We start from the raw sequence: 26,109 nt of genomic DNA, 5'->3' as shown, positions 1-26,109 counted from the left end.
AATCTTAAAAAGTTTTGCCATGGGGATAACCCTAAAGATTACTTGGAACATATCAAGTGCAACTAAACAGAAAACGAACGACTAGGGTTGAACCAGGACACAGAGGCATCTCAAAACAACTGAGTGGATGTAAATACTATGTTTAAAACTTAGCACAAAGTTTATGAAGTCAGTGGGTCATTAATTTATAATACTTTTGGAGGATGATTTTACTTTCTTTTCTGTGCATCACGTTTATTTTCTCAATAGTGATGTCTCATAGTGGGCCACTGAAACCCTTTTCAGACTATGCTAGTTCCTCTTCTAATCAGACAACCATAACAAAATTAACCTCAAACTGAGTAAGTGAAGCTATGTGTGTACGAAGATGAATGCAACCTAGTCACCATACTTATAAACTCACTTTTAGACGAGTCAGTCCAGTATAGGATTTAATTCCATCTTTTGACCCAATGTGCTGCTCAGAAGGGATTCATTTGACTCCAAAGATGTCAGGTTTGCTTATAACAATTGATCTCTCATTTTCTTCTGTTTCTTGAAACCTATGTGAGCAGACTGTGTCCAGGTAAAGATGTGGTTTTATAATGCAGGAGAAGCAACCAGCTCAGTTGGGCGTGGGGACGCAATACATGTGTGACTAAATCAGACTACAAAGTAGATAAATGAATTGTTAAAATGAGATCCACAGAGCAGATCCTCCTTGTACATAGTCACTTCTTCCCCTTGCTGGAGAATGAACTTCTGTTTTAAGGTTGTGCACTTGCCTGTATGATCTTAATTTTATTTACGACATCTTAAAGAGTTGTGTAAACTATAGAAACCCTGATTAGATGTGGTGGCTGTATGGTTTCTATCAGTTTATGCCCATGTTTAGTAAAACTTGACTCAAAGACAAGAGTTAAACAATTCTTACACTTAAACAATTATTTATATTTAAATCTTTCACAATTTCACCTTGGAAAAAGCCTTTTTTCTTTGTTTTGTATCAGACTACTCTGAAACATTTCCTTTACTAACTATAAGACTTATTTCTAGCCATCTTTTTTTGTTTTGGGTTTTATTTGTACACTGAATGGGAGACTCTTGAGGTAAAGGTGAAAATGTAAAATCATGGCTTTCACCACTGGTTGTGGGTGAGAAAATGTGAATGATGTAGCGATGAAAACCCAGGCGCCGAGCACGAAAGGCTGATCCAGGGACTGGAGTCGGTGTTTCCACTGGATAAACGCCGGTGTGCAGGCCAGGAGCTGGTTCCAGCAGGATCTCTCACTGGAATGGGAACACGGAGCTAAGACTGACAGAGTTCATGGCGCAGGGCAAGCACTCACCTTCATCTCTCCGGCTAGTCCAGGGATTCCAGCCCGACAGATTTCAGGTCACTGGAAGACAAAATGACAACATTAATAAAGCTGGCGCTGCCATGGGAAGTGGTCTGTCCCGAAAGAACATTTTAAGCTAACCAACTAGCCGCGCACTTGTGTTAGCTCGGGCATTCTTCGCCTTCTCAAAATTGCCCCCGCCCCCACTTTACCCGGATCAGTTCCCAAAACTTCTCCAGAAACGTTTACTTTGACCGATAGTGAAGTGGTGATCAGCGTGGGCCGCCGGGCTCTGTGGACGGCTCCGTGAGGGCGCAGGGCGACTGCAGCGCGGCCATCGAGAAGCCTTTTCACTTCCCGCTTCGCTCCCAGCGCCTCTGAGTCACGTCGCCATCACAGCTCGCCATGTCAGTTAGCTCGGCTATCTTTACCAAGCCCGCCTCTATCAAAGCTGCCCGACGAACTGCTGCTCGGTGGGAAAGTCCTGCCAAAGAGCCGAGCCTGAACCAAACAAAGTCCCAGTAGCAGGAGAACCGAGCGGGCTTCGCCCCGTCCTACTGCGTTGAGCGACATTTTAGCTAGCTGGCTACCAGGCGATTCAACTAGCCAGTTTGTCATCACGGCGCTTTAAACTGGATCCGAAGAAGGGCAGCCCCGACACGCGAGCACACGGCACGTTGTTTGGTTTCCGAATACACGCCAAGTTTTATACCGGAGAACCGATAATCTATGACAACGGCCGGAACGAAAACTGCCGGGAAGTTATTTATTTAATAAGCGGCTCGTCCACAAAGGCGCAGGAGCCTCACATTGCTTCACTGCCATTCACTTCACAGTCAGCCCCGTTCTGTAACAGGCATCCGGCCTCTCTACTGACAGAAACTCGCTCCTCCGAAGGCCTTCTATGAATTAATTTAGCGTTTAAAGTAAACTGTTATTAAGGTTTACACTACAAAGGGTTATTACTTACATTCACATTCGCCGTTGCTTCCTCTCTAGCTCGGGCTGCAAAAGCGATACACGGACAACAAGCTGTTGAGCCGCGAGCTGTGTTTCCCGGGACGTAATTGGCTGCATTGACAGCCGTAGTCACAATTCAGATATCCGATTGGTCGAGTGTTTCTCACATTTCCATAGGACGTACCGTAAGTGAGCTCGCCATTGGTCGATACGAACACGGCGCCACAAGGGAAATGACGACAGCTGCTAGGGGACTGTCCAATCACATGCGGTCTTAAATGAACAAGCTAAGTAATACAGAATAAGGAAGAGCTGATTGGACAAATACTTTTCGTTCCAGAACCGGCGGGTTATTATTGGTTGAGCGGTCTTCCTTGTTTGCAATAACGTCGTGGAAAGCCCATCCCATCTACGTGCTATAGATGTGCGCACTAAAGACAATCGGCATAAGCACGTCTTTCAAAAGACTCGTGTGGGATTAGTTAGTCCGTTCACTTTATTTTAAGATACACATGGGTCCATAGCAAACCTCTCTTAACGCATTCATGAATTTCTTCAGACGACCTTTGAAGACCGTCTGGTCCTAACGTCGCGTCAGTGACTCGCTAAAAAACGGCTGCAAACATTTAGGGTTTGCGCTTCTGGAACGACTCCATTATGATTCTATTCCGAATGTTGTCTCTGAATGCTACTTGGAGTCTGCACAGTAAGATCTCCGGGAAGAACGGCGGTTAGCCGTCGGCATCTGAAGCCTGATTGGTGGCGAGGTGGCGCTCAGAGCGGAACTTTGACGTCATAGGAAAACGTAGCAGTACCGGCCAGGGGGCATGTTGGCCCAGCGTGGATGTTATTCCTGATCCTGAACAGAGGTCCCGGTGTCCTTTTCACTAAGGACGCTAACGACATTTAGAGATGTTATTTAAATAGCGGATGTGTATGCTAGCACTTCTGGCATTTTAAAATGGTAATAAACAGTTCTTCAGATTTTCTGTAGGTCGTCCCACATCTGTGTTTGAACATTGGGTGCCTCACCCCATATTTTCAGCACAAACTATGGTCAACAATTCTGGTTGGTACTTGTACAACTGAGGTTTACATGTATAAAATAGTATTTTCCCCCAGCAAGATCGTTTTCAATAAGCTAGTTACTGGGGGTGTCAAACAGAATTTATCACCATTGAAGTTAACATTTGAGTCATTCAAAATTCATATACATTACACACCAAGCACTTATTTCTGTTCATTTTGATGATTCTAGCTTACAACTAATAAAACCCCACCGTTTCAGAAACGCAGATAAACGTTAATAAGGGATTTTTTAGTGCAGATATGTGGGCTTCCTGAACAGTATGTCCATGTCCTGTACAGTATCTGCACTAATACTTGGCTGGGACTGGTTATGCATGAATTACCGCATCAACACGGCAGTTCTAATGAGGTGTTCAGGAAGCCTAAATTGTTTTGATAGTGACCTTTAGCTCATCTGCATTCTTGGTTCTGGTGTCTCATCTTTCTCTTGACAACAGTCTGTAGGGTCTCTGTGTACTTTAAGTCATGGTGTTACCTTAGATCAGATTTTGGTACCTTTGGCAGTGTAGGCAGGGACCAAGTCCTACTGGAAAATAAAATCAGCATCTCTATACAGCTTGTCTGGAGAGGGAAGCATGAAGGGCTCTAAAACCTCCTGGTAGATGGCTGCATTGACTGTGGACTTCAGAAATCCTAGTGGACCACAAGCAGCAGCTGACATGGCACTCCAAACCATCACTGACTGTGGAAACTTCACTCTGGACTTCAGGCAACATGGATTATGGGTCTTCCCTCTCTTCCTCCAGACTCTGGAACCTTGATGTACTCTTGACCACTGAGCAACTGTTCAGTCTTTTTCTCCTTAACCCAGCTAAGGCTCGTCTGACGTCTCCAAAGGACATGACAGTTGTAACCCATGTCCAGGACCAGGATACATCTGAGCGTGGTTTCTCTTGAAGCTCTGACTCCAGGTTCAGTTCACACCTTTGTTCACCTCACAAAAACTATTAGATGGGTTTTGCTTCATGTAGAACTGCATAGTATTACAACCTTCACCACAATATCACTGCATTTAATATCTTAATTGCAGTATTTGGTAGGATGTAAAATATTTCCAATGTCATGTCTTCAAGTTCTGTGCATCTTTATGTTTAGGCCAGTAGAATGAATATTTACTACCTTTAATGGACTGGGGTGCTACAGCTCCGGGACAGTGAAGTGAACATTATGCAATGGTCAAAAAAGTTCCTAGTTTCAGCAGCCCATGACACGTTGCCCCACCATATCTTAGAAGAATTTAGGCATGTTTTGGTGTCTTAGAGGTATGGAAAACAAAGGAGATTCTTGTCTCATACCATAAACGGTGCTTGTTGGAAAATCCGGCAGCTTCTATTATCATGGTCCCATTTTTCTACATCACAGAAACCTAGCATTTTTACAGGGGTCAGAGCTTTCATGAGAGTCACTGTAATACTGGCCATGTTTACACTGTCATTTGGAGGTTGACAGAATGCTATATTAGTGGATGACTGGTCATATTCACATATACTTTCATGCTTGTTAACATAAATGCATCAAACTACCATTACTAGCTATTGAGAACCATCACTTTACCCTTTTTGGTCTTTTTGTAACAAAATGGGATCATATCTGGACAGGAAGGTGAGAAGTAATACTTGAAAGCTCCAACAGCAAAATTAGACACCCTGGACAGCTAACATTGATTCAATTTTATTATTTTTACAATTATAAATGCATGTTTATACCATGAAAGGTTTGGGGGACATAAGTTGTCATTTTAAGCCCCCCCCCTTCAAAGGCAACAAGCCCAATAATTAACCACAACTAGAAGGTTGGTAAGCCTTCTAGTTGTGGCTGTACAGGATGGAGCATCTCAGCCAAGACTAAGAGAGCCATGTAATGCAGGTGAGATATTGATGGTTCATATCCATTTAAAAGGTATAGTGGACAACTTTCTTTCAGCTTTGAGTTCCAGGGGGATCATGTATTTGTAGTGGTTGTCCCACGTGCCGATCATTGTGACGCGCTCATCAAAAGGCAATGTGCGTGCTCATTTCTTGCCAGTTTCTTCCTGCTGCGCACACACACTTCTGGTTAGCTTCGCTTTCAGCCATTCATTATAGCTCCAATCCTCTCACTATATACTTTGAAAATGGCTGAGTCCCAAGGAGCAAAAAGTTACTAGTTTATGAGAAGAAGGCTCCAGGAGACAGAAATAAGACCAGAGCATATAACCCCAGTTCCACTGGCTCATAATGGCCACACACCGCCCAGCTTCTGCTCACTTTCAATGTTTCAGCAGCAGTTTTTTTTTTTTTTTAAGGGCCAGCCTGGGTTCCTCTGGCTCAGCTGAGGACCAGGGTCAAACTGAGCTGACTCAAGAGGAGTTTTGAGTGAATGCACCTCTTTTCAGTGATTGCCCACAGCGGAGGAGAAATGAGGTTTTCTCATAGGAAGTCCAGAAAAACTAAAGAGCGACACATTAATATTAAGGACCACTACAGAGTGGGTCAAACCGGAATATAATTTTATTTTCAAACCATGAGCCACGTCTGAAGAGTACAAGAAAAAGGGACACTTCTGCTTTCTATACCCAGAGATGCATCAAACCAGTGGATTTATTGAGGCTCTCTCTCATTTTACACTGAAAGCTGTTATTGTCTCTGAAGTGTCCATCCATACACCTCTCATGGTACAAGACAACGTCTGTCTGCCTTTCCCTGCTGCCGGCCTCTCTTTCTGTATAAAGACTCAGAACTCCGTGCTTTCACATAGTTGCCCCGCTGAAAGTAGGTTGAGCTCGGCCAATGCCTCACAGTCTTACTGCTGACAGAGCAACCCGCAGCCTGGTAGTAAGAACACATTCAAACCGATAATCTCACTGCGTTTAAAAATCTTTTCAGCTATTAACGTGTTCTCACTCCTGCTATGGCTGAAGCAAAAGATCTAATATAAAGCTTTGAATTTTAACTGTGTCTGAAATCCCCTGGGCGGGGCAGCGGTTTGCTTCAGGAGCGCTGGCTACTCTACAGAAGCTCAAGCTTGTCAACGCGCTCACTGCTGCCCAAAGCCTGGGAGTCAGCGCATGATCAAACTGATAACAGTATTTTCTCTGCGGTTAAAGACTTTATTAACATGTCCTCCTGTCTCCTGCCATGACTGAAACAAAATCTCTCATATAAAAAGGTGTAAATATTAACTTTCCCTTGAAGAAGGAGCGGTTTGCCCCGGGAACCAGCAGCCGCTGCAGGGAGCTGGAAGTCGGCTGAGAGGCCTGAAGCCTGCAGGCTAAACGCCTCCACCTCTCCTCTTCTCTCTCAAACACAGTTTCAAAGCAGAGTTCAGTCAGGCTCTGCCTTGTTTCATCATTACATGTGGGATCCAGATATTTATCCTGGTGGATTACTCCTTAAAAGTATCCAAGACAATCTTGCATGTCAGCTATAGAAAAATTATTTTTTTTTTTTTATATTTTCCCCCCCCTGTTATTTATAATGATGTATTTTTGTCATTTACCATTTCTCACAGATTTCTTTAAATAGGGGACGGGGGGCTAAAGCGATGCCCAGGAGGTGTGTCCCTTTTCCAGACCTTTCTAGGCCGGTGGAATCGCTAAAACGGGCGAAGATAATCTGAGCGAGAAGAGCAGAGTAGGGCGGGCGAAAAAGAGCGGGCCAGTGGAACTGCGCCTTTTATGGGAGATTCTTTCACGCGATCCCCCTGAGGAGCAAAAGAAAACGTAAGACGGTCTTGCGCATTTATTAAAAAAGGAAATTGGCCGTTTCTTACTCACATTTCCAGAAAAATTGTCCACTAAACCTTTAAAATCAATTTTCCAGTTGTCTATCCAGAGGTTAATTAATTTATAAGACTGAAAATACAAAAGAGCACCAATAATTTACAGCAGATATTTCTACAGGGGGCAGGAATAAATAAAAAAATTAAACTGGATGGAACAAAGGACACAAGGAGGGAAAGAAAAGAAGTGTAGAAGAATGGAGTGGAGGTAGGACAAGGATGGAAGGAAGGGTACGACATAAGGAGGGGAAGAAGTATTGTCATAAGGAAGAAAGGACAAAAGGAGGATATAAGGGAGGAGAATTAATAAAAAAAAAAAATACTAGACAGAAAACAGAAAGGGATACAAGGAAGGTGGGAAAGAAATAATTAAACAATGAAAAAAGGAGTGAGGATGGACATGAGCAAGAACAGAAGGAACAAAAGGGAGGGTACAAGAAAGAAATTTAGGATACAAGAAAGTAGGTGATAAAGAAGGAAAGACACTAAGGAAACAAGGCAGTGCAAAACAAAGCAAGAGAAGAGGCTGCATCTGAAAATGGCTTTTGGGTAAGGACTCTTTAGCCAAAGCGGACGTGCATCAGCGTTCGCCATAAGTGTTATCCCAATAATGCAGCCAGTAAGGAAGGTGGTAGGAAAATGAGCCTGTGAGGTTATGGTCAGGGGTAGGGACTGCAGTGTTGCTTCTGCATGCATTAAACCAGCGGAGCGTTGCGTAGTGCAGTACAGGCGCTACGTAACAACTAGCGTTAGCTAATGTTGTCTGGAAGGTTTACAACTGCCCTGATGCACATTCATGCGCTTTACTGACCTTTCCATGTGTTACTATTAGCTTACAACATAGCACCTTTACTGAGCGTAACAAGCGGTCAATGTAACAATGTAACCATTACACTGAAATTCAATGGCAAGAACCCCGATTGCTCCTTTCACATTGGAACCCCGCAATGTCCCTTATCGGCGCTAAGGAGCTATAAGGAATCCCACAATCCATTTTGTGACATGATGTTTAGCCACAGCCCACCTCACGGAAATTAAGGAAGTTGTCCATAGAGCGCACAATTTGTATTTTTTCCCCGGAAGGCTGTAGGCTGAGGGACTCGAGTTACATATGGAAGGACCTTAAGGGGACTTATGTAAAATTGAACGTAGTCAGTTTAGGAGTCGCGTAGATATCTTTATATTCTGTTTGGGTCATATTTCTCAAGCCGATCAGTTTCCTGTGTTTTTATTGCGTTTTTTGAACATTTACTTTGTGGTATTTGCTGCATTTTTAGTTCTCTGAGCCATTTTGTTGCCAATGGATGAAGCTGAAGGATGCCAAAGCTACAAATGTACAAGTCAAAATGTTTGGTTGTTCATAACACCGCCCCACAGCATACTACAAAACGGCCAAATGGGTTGGAGTGGAACGCTCTGCGACCTGGAGGAGGGCGGGTATGAAGTGCCTCCTTTAGATTTAAAAAGACAGCACCAAAACAAATTGTTCTCAGACACCCCTCAGAACAAGGGCAAAAAGAGGGAATGTGAGGGTAAATTAACGATGGATTCAGACCAAAGCATTGCAGTTTTACTTTGAATAAACCAATGATTTCAATGTGAAAAAGAACCGAAAAGCATGATATGTCCCCTTTAAGGTAAAAAAGAGAAACTGGGAGGGAAAGAACACAGGAGGAAATGTAAGAAAAGACTCACAGACGTTTACCAGGCAGGTAGGACTACGTTTAGACAGTGGGATTAGGAATACAAGTGTTTTTCCAAGATTTTGTTTACTTTTTCCATACTTGAACTCAGAAAATACTGAAATCAAATTCCAGAATTTAACCTGGTTAAAAAAAAAAAAAAAAAATCAACTAGTGGAAGTAGAAACAAACCAATATGTAAAATCTTTGACTTTGTTGGTTTTATTATTTTCAGACAAAGAGCAAAACATCTGGTCAGGAGCTATATATAACCCCCCCCAGTAAAACCATTATTACCAGTTTCAGTACACAAGATGCAAAAACATATACCCCAGTTTCACACTATTCTGCCACAGAAGATCAGACAGAATCAGGATTTTGCTTTGCAGCTGTTCAGCTTTAGAAACTCAATGAGCCTTTATGCACAGGTTGTCCTGTGAGATGTCCAAGCCTTGGGTCAGTTTTACACCAAACACCATCAGAAGCAGTTGTAGTTTTTACTCTGATGACCGAGGCGCTGCTGGACCAGGACCAATTTGACCATGCTTACTTTCAGTTTGAGAGCAGTTCAGCGAGGCTGTCCCAGCAGTCCAGCCTTAGCAGCAAGAGCTTCGTTCTGCTGAATGTGATACTCCTGGAAGCGCATGGAGATCCGCTGAGTCATCTTTAGATACTTCTGCAGGCAGGACTCCGAGCAGCTTGACTGGAAGACAAAACAGGAACAAAGTAGATAAACAAAAAGGAAGTTACCTTGAGTTGGTGAAGAACAGTCCAAATATTCTGTTGAGTTGTTTCAGAAACAGGTTCACTGTTGTCCTCATGGGGCCACAAAGCAACAACTGTAAAGTTTATTCCACTTCCAAGAGGGACAAGGAGGGTGCTGATAATCCACCACTTCAACATTTCATACCAGACTTTTTCCATGTACAAAACGAAGTCCTGCAGGAGACCACGTGTCATTTTCTACCTGCCCTATGCTCAGTTCTGAGAAAGACATTTGCATTTAAGATCTGGAGAGTTTCCTGGCCACTACAGGTGTAACAATACACTGAAGGCACTATTTGTAACATACTTCTGTTATGATGCAGCTCAGAACAAAAGGAAATGTTAAATGCGGTACCGCGCACGTGACGTCACCGTCTCAAGAGCAACGCCCCTTTTGCCGCTTAGGTAGGGCATACAGGAGAGAAAGCACGGATAACCCAGCTATTACAAGCGCAACAGAACCAGCGATATGACCGACTTTACAGCCGTTAAACTTTCCCAAGACGATGTCCCAGACGCACGGTTTACTGGTCGCACTGTCGAAGAACACACCAACCTTCAGCTCAAACGATGGCTTGAGGTTCGAGGGCTTAAAAAGACTGGAAAACTGTCCGAGTTGATGAACGGTAAGCTTTGTTTTTTTTTCCTGCGCGGCGATCATGGCAGCGTCGGCCGTTTTTTTTTTGTTGTTGTTGTTGTTTGCAATCACCGTCCAGGAATGGGTATATGTTTAATGTTTGTCTCATTTGAAATGTTTTTGAGTAAGCCTGGTAGCAGGCTATCATGTTAGCGCCTGCTACCATGATAGCCTATATGTTGTCATGGTAGCAGGCGCTACTTTATTAACATGTCGGCCACCAAAATACTCTTACCTTGACTTGATGTCGCTGGAATTGGGTCAGGATGTTCTTCGGTTGTGCCCTTTCCTCCAACAAAATGCTTGCTACATATGTACTTGAATTTGGTAACTTTTTCCGGGTTGAACTGTTGTGTAGGCCGACCGCCCCGGTGTGCCAAGCGCACATTTCTCCTTGGCAGTCTTGAAGAAAACATCCTTCATATGCGGCCGATCAGCGTAACTCGAGTCGCTGTTGCCCGTTCCATAGCAACAATGTTTAAAAACCATGGTCTTAGATTTGGAAAAAGCAGTCGTTTACCGAGTAAAACCTAGGCTAACGCATGTCTCTTTTACAGCAAAACAACGGCGGCTTTCCGGAGTTTGCCCCACTGCGTACCACGTGATGTGACGTCATCGTGACGTTGTGTTTCTAAAAATAGCTTGCGCGCGGTACCCCATTGCTATGAGATTTTAGGTTAAAAGTACCCACCCACCTTTCGTCATCTTCCAAAATTATTTGTATCGCAGATGTTGCCATTCAAACTTTGTACTCTGCTTGCCCGAACATCCGGCCAACTCAAGCCGTTACTGGCCGCTTAAAAAACGTGACGTCATTCGCCATCAGTCTTATTTAGGGCTGGACGATAATTCAATAACAATATATATCGATCGATAGACGTGTGGCGCGATAGGAAAAAAACGGGTCGATAAAAGTTAGATAAAAACTGTTTTCCTTTCAGCCTATCATTTTAGTTGATGCTACAGTCACTACTTCCTCTCGACCAATCGTAAACTCGGACCTAGGACGCCGTCACAAAGTGCCGCCCTCTCAAACCACAACACAGAGCATGTTAATATGTCGTAGCAAGGAGCAGCGGGGGAAACGGTCCCAAAAGGGTTTTTTTACTAGTTCGCCAGTCTGACAGAAATAAACCAGTGAATTGTAAAACTTGCAAGGAACTGGTAACTGGTAACTGGAACTGGTTGTAGTAAAACCACTGACGGTTAACAGTGGAATTTGTGATGCAACTTATCTATTAATGAGTTGATCTAAAGTTGATTGATCTTATCGGTCGACTACAGATTAATGGATAAGCATACATTTTTCTAAAAACTTTAGTTTTCTCTTGTATCAAGAGGGTCTTTCCATAACATGAAGGTTTATTTTGACAATATGCTGAATTCTAAAAGACTCAAGAGTCAAACACTTCTTCATTATATTTTAATAGTTTATTGTGCCACCTGTATTAAATTAACCTGACCCTAGCCAGATGACTTTCGCTCCGCCTAGCTCCACTCACATCCATCTGGGACTGATCCATAGGAATTACCTTTACTGAAGGCTGGGCCTTATCAAAAATCCCTGCATATGATTGGATAAGCCACTTGTCTGTCATCTTTATCGACGTCCTATTTTAACCACTCACACCGAAGCCAACCCGTGACGCTGTGAGAGTGACGCAGGAAAAAACAAAACCTTTTTTTTTATGTGTTTGCGGTTCTAGTGGCACGCGTTTTATTGACAGTGAGCTGACAGGAAGAGGGTGAAAGACAGGCGGCAAAGCTCCGCGGGTCGGAGTCGATCCCGGGCCGACCGCGTCGAGGACTAAAGGCCTCCTAATATGGTTCACGCTAACCGCTCAGCCACGGGCGTGCCCGGGAAAACACGCTTCTCCACTACGTCACATCTATGAAACTCCAGCCCTGCGTCCCTATTGGCTAGACAATAAATTTGGTTGGAGAAATCACTCTATCGGAGAGGTCCCAGATGGATGTGAGTGGAGCTAGGCGGAACTAAATTCAGCTGGCTAGGGTCTGGTTAGTATTAAATACTAAAACTGTGTTTTTCTCACATTATTGAACTTGGACATATTTGTAAAATATAAAACAGAAACATGGTTTGGTTACTGAATAGAGTTGAAGAGAATACAAGGAAAAACTAATAATCCCCATGAAAGTTCTCACCATTAACAGTGCTTACAGCCTCCTCTCTTTATCAAGTCAGTTTTTTTGCGTAATGACCTCTACTTTTCTGTCATTACTTCCTCACTTTCTGAGCACATCAGTGAGTTTTGGTTGAGAAGCTGACTCTGCTCCGCCAGGCAGCCCAGCTGAATGGAGCTATTTAGCTGACCTCTTAAGGAACTTGTTAAGTGTTCAGATTTAGAAACAGAACCACATAAAGAGCATTTTGCATCCTCATTAAACAGTGCAGAAGTAATCCCACACCGGACTCTGTTTGGATCTCTTCATGTTGTGTCCGTCATTTTTTTCTGCAGTGTGACTCCACTTTAGAATGACCGACAGCGCCTTCTGCCGGATGGTGGGAATACTACAAAATACTATAAAATATAACATACTACAACACTGACAGAAGGTCTAAGCGTACGTTATCAGTTAATCAGATGGAACAAACTTTAATCTAAGTAACTATTCATCGATAATGAACAGTCGATTATTTATTTGCATCCCTAAGTGGAATATTTAGCAGCAAAAATTCACACTGGACTTGTTACACAGGAAGCATCCAATCACAGAACTTCACTGAGCTCCTGAGAGCGACCCATTCTTTCACAGATGTTTGTAGACAGTCTGTAGTTAAAGGCTGGATTTTATACATCTGTGGCTACGATAGTGATGGGAGCACATGATTTCCATTATTTGGCTGGGTGAGCGAAAGCCTTAGGCAATATAAGGTATTGCCTAAGGCTGAAAATATGACTGAACTGAACTGAACAGTGACTTTACTGTTCAGTAGGAACCAGTGTCCTGAAGCAGTATTTGTGTTTGTGAGGTTCTGAATGTCCACTGAGACGCATTTACAGAAGGGCAGATAATTAAATTTTTTTGTTGTTGCCACAACAAATGGCAGAAAATATTGTAGTAAGCTTTAACCACCAATTCTACCATTGGCAATGCTGACACTTAAAAAGGTTTTACTGTCCATTTGCTAATGTTTGTAAAAAATAAATAAATAAAAATAAAACCGAAGAATAAAATGTCTGCTTTCTCACCTCCTCAGGCTTCACATCTCTCGTGGTGAAATCTTTGACACAGTCCATGAAGCAGTTCTCGGTCACTTTGTTGTATGTCCCCAAAAACTCCTTGAACTGAGAGTCAAGCAGAAAATGCACCCATCAGAAACAAAGCATTGGTTTGCCAACATCCACCAAATGCTGAGCGGGGCAGGGTGTTTGGTAATAAATAAAAAAGAAAAAAAAATTAAAATTAAAAGAAAAAAATCCTGAAGAGTTGCTCTCCAGTGTGTGGGTTTTGTGTTTTGTTTTTGCTTTTTGTGTGTGTGCCTTATCTCATGTTGACATGTATATTCTGATAACAACAATTCAAGACAACCTTTGTGACTCAAGAGTCAAACACTTGTTCAACACTTATGTTATTCCCATGAGCTGCACTGATACTACATTACGTCATAGAGTAGACACGTCCAAAGTCCGGCCTGGAGGCCATTTGCGGCCCCTGGACTGATTTTGTGTGCCCCCCCCCCCCCAACAGCATTCCAAGAACATTTTGGTCCACCAGCATAGATTGTTGACGCAGATGGAAACTTTTTATTTTTATTAGGGCAAAATTATTACAGGTTAAGATCGTATAACTAAAAATGTTAAATTCAACACAAGATATTCATCTTTTAATAACCACACTATGTATTTTCTTTAATCTCATAGTAAATAGGATTATAGCCATCTCAGGACTTTAACACAAAGGTTAAAAACCTGTTTTGAATTAATTTATTAAAATTAGCTAAATACAGCAAGCGTTTTCAAAGAAATACTGACATAAATCCTTTTTTTTATATATTGCTAGACCAAAAAGAATATATTTTTTCCCCCAACTGAGCCTAAAATAATTTGTACAATGGGTGTCCATCTTTTAATAAACAAAATGAGCAAAACCTGTTTTAACAACTTTGGATCTACAGTTATTTATACATCCCATTACCTCAGAAAATCTGACATTTCTTTTAAATTAAAATAATCATATTTTTGTAAAGCAGGTTAAAAAAAATATTAAAACATAATCTTTTGGTCGTTCTTTTAATCTTTTTTTAAATCAGTTTTTGGCCCTCAAGTACTTTTGACCTGATAATTTCAGCCCACCTGCCAAAACGTTTGGACATCCCTGTCGTAGAGTAATGTAGCATCGATGAGAGTCTACGATATGCTCAGGCTTTCATGGAAAACCATATCAAAGGTTTAAAACAGATAGAGCTCCAATAAAATCATACCACCCCTTTGCTTTAAAGTCCTTCTAATGAGACTTTAGAGACACTGCAGGAGGGACTTGAAGGCAGCGTCCTCCGGCTGTATGGAGTGCTGCTTCTCTAATGCTTTACAGAGCCAGTTAGCCCGCTGAAAGGCAAATTTGGCTGGTTTAAAATATATATCATAAATATGTTTCCTAGCTGGTGAAAATGTCAGGACACCCAACCCACAAAGAGTTAATAGTACCTCCTCTGGTTTAAATAGCTTCAGTGAGATGCTTTTTGTTGCCATCTACTGCCTCTGACATCGGTCAAACATATTAGCGTCTTTCCTCCCTTTCAGTAAGGAGATGTTTAGACAGCTACTGTAACTGTGAAGTAAACTTGGGCTGCTTACCTGTTTGATCTGGTCAGACTCAGTCACTTGGACGGCCATGGTTCACACTCTGAAGAGACAAAAAAACAAAACAAAAAAACACCAGAGTCACACCAGCCTTACTCAGAAGCTAATCTGTACATTCACACACGGTTTGTAGCAAGCTTCCAGGAGTCTGGAGCCTCAATGACACTCTGCTGCTCTCAGAGAGATCATTCTGAATATCAGGCAGATCTCTTCAGACACAGCTCATAACCAGGGGATTCCCTTTCTGGATGCACACTTCTGGAGGTTCTGACAATTCTGCGTCGCATGAGAAGAGTCAGCCTCCTACCTTCCCCACTTTCTACAGCGGGATGGTAGACAGCGTACTGACCAGCTGCATCTCTATGTGGTCTGGGGCCTGCAACGCCTCAGACTGGAAATGTGTGGAGTGGTGAGGACAGCAGAGAATGATTGGGACAGCGCTTCCCTCCATCCACAGCCACTTTTCCACTGCCACCTTCTGTCGCGCCATTAATGAGTCACTTGCCAAGTCGCAGAGCCGTGTACCTCACCTGCAGACCGTCGTCTATGCTTACTGAGTGCAGAATGAAGCGAGGCAGAACGGAGGCGGCATTTTAAATTTTTTTGTGGTAAATTATACAAATGACGACACAGAGAAAACGGCTCGAACCAAGTCCTCAAAAGATGGGGAGCAAGTCCCTCTTCACAAAACCAAAAAATAAGTAACGTGCGAGATTTAACATAGCAATGACACATGACCTGAAACAACATGGAGTCACAGACGAGGGTGAAGAGAGCTCAACAGCAGGGTAAGTTGTTACAATAGCTGACGTTTGTTCCGATGATTGAAAACTCCTGCTGTTGCTGCTGAGAGAGCGAGAGGAAATGATGCTAATCCTAAATGTGTGCTGCACAGCGCTGAGGCTCCATCCTCCACATGCAGGCGCTTCATGAGTTAATCAGAACAAGCGTTTAGATTATGGCTGGGCGATATAGAAAAAAAGCTTATTGATAAAATTTAAATCATATTGATCAATATCGATAATTAACAAATTGTTGGCCATTGTAAGCTGTTGCTTAGCGACCTATTTTTATATATAGAACACACTGAATTTAAACTCAACCCTTTATTTAACCAGCTTTTTACTAAAACTGCATGTTTTTAAAAAGAATAAAAGAAAGCCTGCTCTCTAAACTCTTTGAAGGGGGCGGAGCTTGGTTCCTGGGTCTGAGTTTGTGATTGGTTGGGAGGGTACTGTAATATTAACCTACATGGCTCAAATGCAAAAGGAAGGAAAACTGTTATTCTATTGAACTTTTTATTGATCCTTTTTTTTCTATCATCGATATACGTCTATTCATAGATTAATATATATTGTTATAAAATGATCATCCAGCCCCAGTTTAGATGGACGCTGATCAGATTATGGATGATAAACCAGCCCTCTCAATCTGAATACAATTTCATTCTGATGGTAATTGTTGATTAAAGTTTAAGCTTGAATTTGCTGACAAAGTCTGAGTGAAGGTACTGTATGAAAGAGGGGAGCAGGGCTCTGTACTAAATTTTCAAAAATCAAGAGTCTTTATTGTTATGTAACCATGATGAACTTTTGGTGAGACACTCAGAATGATAAGAGCCAGAGCCAAATTAAAAGACTTACAGAAAAACAAGACATAAGCATCCCTAAAGGACACCTTAAAAACTGTAATACCCTCAGAAGAAAGAAAGAGCATTACATATCTAAAATCCTTTATGACTCTTCAAAGAAAATGAGAAAAACCTATAGAATAAACATCCTTGGAAGAAAAATATGTACAAGGACAAATGCAGCATGTAGTTTTTCCATAAAGCGCAGCTTGTGCTGAAACAGTCTATAAAATTTGCTAGTGGTTTATTTGATTGTCAGAAGAGGTGTTTTTGCACTGGTTGTATTGTTATGCCCAATTATTTCCCTAGGGGCACTAGTTAAAGGATGAAATTCAACCTTGACACCAGCTTTACAGCTCCACCTTTGCTGTTCATATATAGACAACATTAAGTATTAGAGGATTGAGTTACATTCTAGTTACAAGCAACATAGGTTCTTTATTTGAAGCTAAAATATTTATTACCTAATATTATTGTAACTGAACACCTAAGTAACATATAGTTTTTGTGAGCCTGCAAGCTCTTGTCAGTCCATATGTTAGATTTTGGAAAAAAGAAATGGAAATAGGCGAGCCAGGCCGGGAACATGCGGTGTTACGGCGGCTGCGACTGCGTTATTACTTGACCAAACAGTCTGATTTCCCGCTGACAGGATCATGTTCGTCGCGGCTGAAAAGTCACCCTAAAGGGTTTACTAAGTTAGTGGGGGATATCTGCACATAACAGATATCAAATGTGAAAATCTTGCTGCATGTTTTTGACGTTTTGAGTTAATTATACACTGTATAAACTATCTCTCTCTGCACATGTGGAGCAGGCTCGCTGAGGAGATACCTGCTCAGCACCAAAAGTCTGCGATCCTGTGCTTAAAAACCATCCTTCATTGTTCCAGCAATGGCTGAGGAAAAGTTATACTCATAAATCTAAAGAAGCTGCGCTTTATTTTTATTTATAGTAGTAGAATAGAGTGAAGCACGGCAGAGAGAAATAAGGTTGGTGGCGGTGTAAAAGGTGCAACCCCAAATCCTCTGTGATCCTCCGTCTGACAGAGCAACTATGTTATTTTAATTAATGAGAACCATTCCACATTCTCTGTGACTCCTCCAAACATCACCATCAGCGGACAAGCTCTCTGTCGTTCACTGTCAAAATACGGAACAGGTCTATTTCCTGCTCCATTTCGTTCTGTCGGGCTCCAGCCAGGGAGAAATAACCCACTATTTTCTACTGAAATTCCTATAAAAATTTAAGAGAAAATTTAAGGATTTTAAATGCGTCTTATAGTCCGAAATATATGTATGCGGTGCTTTTCAGACTCACGGAGGCGGTCTGGAATGGCGCGGAGGATGTGGAATCTGGGGATGAGGAGATGTAATTCTCCTGTTTCTCAGGAGTCCGGACAAGTGGCAGCTTAAATAAACTTATATTTATAATGTTTCTCTTCTGTCAACTGTTTTTTACTATGAGCCTTGCAACAAAATTTCACTCAAATGTACATTATGAATTTGGAGTTGAACGAATAAAGTCTAAACCTCTTAAATGCTAAGTACCAATGTTCTCATCATGTGCTCCTGACCTGATACCAAACTGTCATTTTAGGTGGGAATAAACCCCAGAAATGGCATTTTATGACATTCTAGAAGACATCAGTCACTTTTTCAGTGTTAATTTTTACTTCTTGATTTTTGACTTCTGTATCTATACATTAAATATGTTTACAATATACTAGAAAACGCCACAACTGTAAAATGGAAATAAAAGATTAAAAATACATTATACTGGACAGGTTTTCCACTTGGGTATTTGTCCATGATATTTCTGCTGTTCGTTAGCGAGTAGAACCTGCTGTCAGCAGCTGGCCTGATTAAACCAATACCAGAACTGGCTGCTAGGAGACAAGCAACCCTAGGAGCTGGAACCAGAACATTCTGGCCCAGCAGCGAGTCAATGCATCCGTCTGCTAATGGCGGTTACCTGTGTGTCCGGGCTGGGCCCACGCTGGTACTGTCCGTGTGAAGCTGAAGCTTTAGGGGGGGCTAAAAGACAAACAATCTCTACAGAGATTCAAATAGCCTCATTCCAACTAAAACGCGTTGCTGTTCACATTAAGTCAAGCGTTCGGTACTCTCTGTAGGCCCCACACAGACAGCTACAAGGTTACAGCAACACATGTGGAAATCATCTTCCGCCTCCCCTTCTTCTTCTGGTGTTTTATGGCGGTTGGTAGATCACATAAAAGGAGCGTTACCGCCACCAGCAGGACTGGAGTGTTCATCAGGAATAAAGTTCCCAAATATATACTATAAATATAATACAATTATGTTAATCAGTTTGGTTTTCTTAAAGAATCGAATAATATTTTGTACACGTTCATTCCCTAAACTCCTTTACAATTAACCATTTCATTGATTATTTAAAATTATCTCCTCATGATTCTTCTTTACTGTTCGTATTTCTGACATTTCAACATGTTCTATTGATTCCTCGTCCCCACGGCATTCACATTTTACTGTACGATGTTTTTGTATTTTAAACAGTGTAGAATAAGTCCTGTATGTCCAAATTTTTATCTTATAATTAATCTGGCCTCCTTTCTGCCCAGGGGCGGTTCTGGACAGGGGCCAACAAGGGCCAGTGGCCCCGTAAAACTGGTCCTGGACCCTGTTATGGCCCCTGTAGTAAAGACATAAAATTAAATACACTTATGATTATATGCACTTGCAAGGAAACCATAACTGATTGGTCACGTTGACCAATCAGTTTTTTTTAATTTATTACCTTTACAGTTTCACTCTACAAGGATTTAAAATTAAAGTGTTTCACATTTAGCTTCAGCTGTATTGAGATGTGATCACAGTCAGCTACATTATGGGTCTGAAACCTGCCGTTCCAGAGCCACAAATGGCTCACTCAATATTATTAAACGATTAAATATTACCCTCTTTGATTGTTTCATTCTTTCATTATGTGCCCCTTTGAAAAAACATTGGTCCTACCTTAGCCTCCCTGAGAAAATTTGGTCTAGAATGTTTCTGCCTCAATTGCTACTTCTTATTGCTCCTACTGTCTTTTTGATTCTATAAACCCAACTTTTCCTTTCTCCATCCCACCTTTTCTGCCATTCTTTCCTCAGCTTTTGTTAAATTATACTTTTTACCCCTGATTTACTAATATTAACTGTAATGTGATTTTGAGTTGCCTTCTTTGCTATCCTGTCTGCCATCTCAGTTCCATGAGCTAGAACCCATACAATAACTATTTAACTATTGTTAAACCCATCCTATGTATTCTGAATAAAGTATGTAACATTTCTAAAACATGCCCGGCCTACTGTCTGAATGATTATATCTTATTTTAATGGTATTACATTTTTCCACACACTGAACTAAAACTGCTCACATTTCTCCAGTATATACACCTCATCTATTTGTGGTTCGTTTTCCTATTCTTAATTGAAATTCTGGTACCACAAAAGCTATTTCAGTTTTTTCATCTGTTTCTTGATGTATCTGTATAAGTCTGAACATACTGATATAAAGTGTTTATATATTCTTGTATTCTATTTGAATCTAGATTGTAATTCTTAGCGTTTGTCTTTTTTATTAGTGTTATGTCTACTTTTGGTTCCAGTAAAATCCAGGCTTGTATTAACCTGACAACAGCCAGATGCATGTCTCGCTCCGCCTGTTGTCAGGTTAGGCTTGTATACCTGACAGAGGTAATATTGAACTTTTTTTTTAATGATGTATTTGATATTCTTCTGTTATTTTACTAATAACCCACCCAAAACTTCACGTTTTTTTTTCTTTGTCTCAGCATGGATTCTAAACATCATGGGTTGGATGATCCAGGTTATTGTCTTGAAAATTTAACCAGTAATTTATTGCTAGTTGTGTTCTTCTTAGATCTAATGGCAATTTCCCATTTCCACCTGGAGTTTTGCTGATGGGGTCATTCTGAATGCTCCTGTATAAAGTTTTAATGCTTGCTGTTGTGTAATAGATAGATAGATAGATAGATAGATAGATAGATAGATAGATAGATAGATAGATAGATAGATAGATAGATAGATAGATAGATAGATAGATAGATAGATAGATAGATAGATAGATAGATAGATAGATAGATAGATAGACAATCGTACACTAGGTGGGAGTATAGACCACAAGTTCACCTTGAGAAGAATTACGCCACAGCTGGGTCTGGAATTCAGTGTTTAGTTTTCTTTTTTTCAACCTTTATTGAGTATAACAGAGCACAGCATACTTGAAGCTGAAGCATTAAAAAAAATCAAAACAATATTAATAATAATAATAATAATAATAATAAACAACTAAAAAAATAAACCTAACAAGGATAACATCATAATACAGCTTGAGTATGTCATAACTCAAAAATGCCAGGGGTTTATGAGAAGATTCAAACAAAATACATACATTTTATAGGAATAAATGAAACTTTTAAGAGAGACGGCAGGTTTTTAATGCTTTCCCATTTGTACCGTCTTCTAGTGACGAGACATAATGTTTTACATATAGAATGAACTCTGTGAAGTTTGGCTTGTGGTCGGAGAACTTACATCTATGTGAGAAGCAGGTTCAATTCAATTCAATGAAATTTTATTGATATAGCCCCAATCCATGAAACATCTCGAGGCACTTTACAAAGTCAAATTCATTCATATTATACAGATTGTCAAAAATTTCCTATATAAGTAAACCAGTTGATTGCTTCAAAGTCCCGACAAGCAGCATTCACTCCTGGAGAAGCGTAGAGCCACAGGGAGAGTCGTCTGCATTGACCATGGCTTTGCAGCAATCCCTCATACTGAGCAAGCATGAAGCGACAGTGGAAAGAAAAAACACCCATTAGTGGGAAGGAAAACCTCCAGCAGAACCGGGCTCAGTATGAACGGTCATCTGCCTCGACTGACTGGGGTTACAGAAGACAGAGCAGAGACACAACAAGAGAGACAAAAAAGCACAGAAGCACACATTGATCCAGTAATCTGTTCTACATTAGATGGTAATAGTGGGTGATCTGTCTTCTCTGGATGATGTCACAGTTAACAGAACGTCAGACCAGGTGTACCTACTATGAAGAAAAAGAGAGAGAGAACAGAAAGTTAAAAGCTGAAATGACGACAAGCAATGCAAAACTGGAGAACAGTAGAAATCAGTAGAGTGAGAAAAATAGACCCTGATGTCCTCCAGTAGCCTAAGCCTATAGCAGCATAACTATAGAGGTAGCTCAGGGTAACATGAGCCACTCTAACTATAAGCTTTGTCAAAAAGGAAAGTTTTAAGATTAGTCTTAAAAGTAGACAGGGTGTCTGCCTCACAAACCAAAACTGGGAGTTGGTTCCACAGGAGAGGAGCCTGATAGCTAAAGGATCTGCCTCCCATTCTACTTTTAGAGACTCTAGGAACCATCAGCAGACCTGCAGTCTGAGAGCGAAGTGCTCTGTTAGGAAGCACTGTTAGGTTAATTACAACAAACTGAGATTGTAGCTCGTTATAATCATTGTAACCAAATAACACATTTTCCAACATAATGAGTGCTTTGTTTTCTCCAACCCGAGGAGCTCTCGCTGGACTTGTCAGGTTGACAGATCGGCAGTTTGGAGCTAAAAATAGAACTTGGAGCGGCCGAGGTTCTAGTTTGAATCTGAACGGGGTGGTTGGCATAAAGCTGCTTTGAGAAGATGGAGATGATGAGATGGATTTTGGTGATTGGACTCCGGTTTGTAGTAGGGAAGAGAGAGACATAGAAAGGAAGACACCCTACAAGGCACACAAAGTAGCAAACGGAGCTTAGAAAATAACGGTTCCGTTGAAAGTAACGCAGTTTGCAAGACGATTGATAGGGAGGAGTTAGTTTAAACTAATTATAAAATTTAGGAAGGAAGATGAAGAAATTCAACTAAGTCTGTTAGTTCTGTCAAGATAATTAAAAAATAAGTTTGGAGAAGTGTCCGTTGCTAAGATTACTAAGAGATGGGAATCTAGGTGGGACAGAAGAGCAGAAAAATAAAGTGATACACACCCAGAATATTTGTAAAAAAAAAAATGGTGAGTGAGATATAAGGTTCTGGGAGAGGAGAAAGTAACTAGTTATTACAGGCATTCTGGTTGGAGAAGCTTTGGAAAAGTTTAGATGCACTATTTATGGAGGTGAGGTAAGCAAAATGAAAAGGTTAACTTTCCACTCTTTCTCCATCAACAACAGTTGATGGAGAAAGAGTGGAAAGTTTGTCTGTAATGTTGGAATTTCAAGCAGCTGTTCTGCCTAAAAAGGTAAAAGCCAGAGGGGACATCTTTTAGCTGCATGTAAGGGGAAACAGAGGTGTCCAAAGTGTGGAGGAGAGCATCGATATGAAGAATGTAAAAGTGGAAAGGATACCTGTTGTAACTGTGGAGGGCAGCATAGGGTGACCTATGGAGGCTGTGAAGTCAGGAGAAAAGCAGTAGAAGTTGAACAAGTCAAAGTTGCTAATAATTTAAGTTATGCAGAAGCTGCTAAAGAGTGAGGAAACCAAATAGTGCGTCAGGAAAAGTCCAGACGATTAAACATGAGAACAAAGAGAGTGGAAATTGAGATTAGATGAGATTAGAAAGAGTGAATAAACAAAGTGTAGTGGCTGTATTTTTTAACATTGAGAAAGCATATAATATGATGTGGAGAGATGGATTATTAATCAAAATGAGAAGAATGGGTATAAATGGTTGATGTTTAGATGGATTTAACATTTTTAGAAGGAGGATGTAGTGTAGATAAATGGGGATTTAAATTTTCTGTAGATAATAACTAAATAATGTTTTTACAAGGAAAGAGTTAAAAAAATGATATGGTAAGGAATTGGAAAGACTTCAATATAAATTTCTTGGATTGTGGTTTGATGTAAAAAAAGGAAGAGATTGCACATTAATAAAATAATAGACAAACGTAAGAAAGTGTTAAACATAATGAGGAGTCTTTGTCAGAAGTGATTGGGGCAGCTGATAAAAATTCTTTAAAAGCAATTTATACTGGATTGATTAGGTCAGTCTTGGATTATGGGAGTATAGTTTATAATTGATCCACAGATACAAACCTTTATAAATTGAATAATATCCAATTTCAGATTTTAAGAATATGTACAAGCATTTTTATACATCTCTAACAGCAGCATTACAGGTCGAAATGGGAGAAAAGTCTCTTAATTTGCGAAGGGAAAAAATAATATTGAATTATTGGCCCAAATTAAATGGGCAAAGAGATGATCATTCAACATTAGAAGTTCCTAAATATAAAATAAAGAGCTTTGGATGGACAATAAATTCCAAAGTTAAAGAAATTCATATAGATAAAGTAGATATATGTCAGATAAAGTAGATATATGTCAGACAATTTCATTACCCACAGTACCTCCATGGATATTTCCTGATGGTGCAGTTGATTTTACATTTTTAGAAAAGAAGAACAAGATTATATTTTGTATTCTGAGTAAACACATAATACAAGATTATATCAGTCAATATAAGAAAATCAATAATTTGCTCAGATTCTAGTTCTTCATTGGTCACTCAAACAACCAGTCAGATAGTAGACAAGATTTGCTAATTGAGATACAACATACTCTTTATAGAATCAAAATGATGGGGCTTACAATACATTTTATATGGGTTCCAACACATCATGGACTTAAGGGGCATGAAATGGCAGACAGGATGGCGAATGAGTGCCAAATGGATATTGGTTGACATAAGTTTCATGTAACAGAAATGAAGCATATGATAAAACAGAAAATGAAGTAGAGGTGTCAAAAATTATGGGAGGAAGCAAGGAAAGGACGGTGGTTTCATAAGTTTCAAAGGAAAATTGGATCAATGAGAAGAACAGAAACAGGAGAGAAGAGATATTATATCACGATTTAGAATTTGGCATACTGGACTGAACATTATTTATAATAGGGAAACATCAAACAGGGAAATGTTATTGTGGAGAAGATGAGCACACAACATGTATTTTTGCATTGCAGGATTATCATGTTGAGAGAAATCAATTGAGATTAATTTGAGATCTTAATGATATGAAAATAAAACTAGACATTGTAGATTTATTGCAGAAAGATTCAGGAAGTAGGAGCTATTAAGTTATCTTTTATTTTTTTAAGGCAGTTCATTAGGCGCCCGCCTATGCATTGAAAATGCATGGCGGAGGCCTTATGTTATGCACCTAATAAGGGTCCATCACCGTTAATACAGGCCGAACCGTAGGGTCTACCCCCACATACTATACATCAAAACGTTCGTCTCGACGCCGTGAAGCGGGCTTTTTGTACTTGACGCCATTTAAAGTTACCGTGGTGACAAAATTAACCAAAAACCACTTCTCAAAACCACTTCCTAGACACAGTTGACCTCGCAAAAATGCAGACCTCAGCATGGCACTTTTTTTTGGTACAGTGGTTTAGGTGTTGGACTGGTGCACCAAAGGTCGCAGGTTCGCAACCCGCTGGGGGTACCCAATATTTTTTATTTATTTTTTACAAGTAACAAATAAACAATGTGAACAACTGATATAAATGAATGAATGATGAAAAAATTGCAACAGCAAGAACTACCCCCCGGCCAATACAGCACCACTCACCTGTGGGAAATGGCACTACACACCATTTTTGTCAAATGTTGAGTTCTGGGCCCAGATTTGGTGAGGCTTAGTTGCTAAAGGAGGCCGATCTGACACATGGCCTTTGGTGAGCTTTGGTGACATTAAGTATTGGCACCCTTTTTGAGGAACTTCCCAGTACAGGATTTGGACCAAACTAACAGAGTACAATCACCCGGTGATACTGGACACAACCATGTTAGCGGCTAATGCTTAGCATGTTGCTAACCGGAAGTAGCTCTAGGAAGGTCTCACTAACTTCTGCTTCACAGTGGTTGTACTTCCTTTAGTAGTTTGTAATGCCTTTAACATTTTTATTCACATATTTAATTTTTTCATGCTACACTGAAGTATTTAATCATGTTTTAATAACACCAATTTTCCATGCTGCTTGGATGCAGACCTTCCCCTGTCGGCTGGTTTTGACGAAGACAAATCCTTTTCACACTCATAAGATTTGATTTAACATCCCCAAGTGATAAAAGCCTACGACCAAGGAACTCGGAAGCTTTGCCTTTGACGGTTACGCGCACCACCAGGCGGGCGCCTTCTTCAACTTCTTCAGAAGTTGAACGTTTCTAGTTGTGTAATAGTATTTTTTTCTCCCGTCATGTTATTTATACTCCTAACCAGCTGGTGGCGGTAATGCTACCTAATGTTGTTGCCAACCGCCATAAAATCGAGGAAGAAGCAGCAAAAGACAGCTGTGTCCAGTAGGGGCAGTGCAGCACTTGGTAGTTTGTAGACTGCTGGCAACTCACTAGACAAAGAAGAGGTATGGGGGAAAAAAACA

General features: G+C 40.7%; 2 protein-coding genes across 3 annotated transcripts in view; both read right to left on the bottom strand.

Annotated features, from left to right (window-relative positions):
• Positions 1–2,424, bottom strand: part of arid4a (AT rich interactive domain 4A (RBP1-like)) — a 33,454-nt gene extending 31,030 nt beyond the window's left edge. The window contains exons 1-2 of one of the 2 annotated variants that reach the window (XM_021307149.2): positions 2,290–2,424; positions 1,329–1,379 (exon numbers count right to left, since the gene is read on the bottom strand). In XM_021307149.2, the coding sequence (XP_021162824.2) occupies positions 1,329–1,334 (6 nt within the window). In that variant the 5' untranslated portion in view covers positions 1,335–1,379; positions 2,290–2,424. The remainder of the gene's footprint in view (positions 1–1,328; positions 1,380–2,289) is intronic. The other variant, XM_021307150.2, reaches the window with a different exon arrangement.
• A 6,584-nt stretch (positions 2,425–9,008) lies between these two features.
• On the bottom strand, positions 9,009–18,882 carry timm9 (translocase of inner mitochondrial membrane 9 homolog). The gene is made up of 4 exons (XM_012879721.3): positions 18,642–18,882; positions 15,032–15,080; positions 13,427–13,522; positions 9,009–9,512 (listed from the first exon to the last, which is right to left on the bottom strand). Exons 2-4 carry the CDS (start codon positions 15,068–15,070, stop codon positions 9,378–9,380), a joined length of 270 nt encoding a protein of 89 aa, XP_012735175.1. The 5' UTR covers positions 15,071–15,080; positions 18,642–18,882; the 3' UTR covers positions 9,009–9,377.
• Between the last annotated feature and the right edge of the window lie 7,227 nt (positions 18,883–26,109).

Source organism: Fundulus heteroclitus, chromosome 19 (assembly GCF_011125445.2).
Source record: "Fundulus heteroclitus isolate FHET01 chromosome 19, MU-UCD_Fhet_4.1, whole genome shotgun sequence".
In the NCBI taxonomy this organism is placed as follows: Eukaryota; Metazoa; Chordata; class Actinopteri; order Cyprinodontiformes; family Fundulidae; genus Fundulus; species Fundulus heteroclitus.
This window is presented reverse-complemented; position numbering and strand designations above follow the sequence as displayed.

Bases quoted from the DNA above. Each gene is read 5' to 3' on its own strand.
- timm9 (XM_012879721.3), bottom strand. From the start codon at position 15,070: ATGGCCGTCCAAGTGACTGAGTCTGACCAGATCAAACAG. The intron at 13,523-15,031 runs GTAAGCAGCCCA...CTTGACTCTCAG, and splicing joins AGTCTGACCAGATCAAACAG to TTCAAGGAGTTTTTGGGGAC. The intron at 9,513-13,426 runs GTGAGAAAGCAG...TTTGTCTTCCAG, and splicing joins GAGATGTGAAGCCTGAGGAG to TCAAGCTGCTCGGAGTCCTG.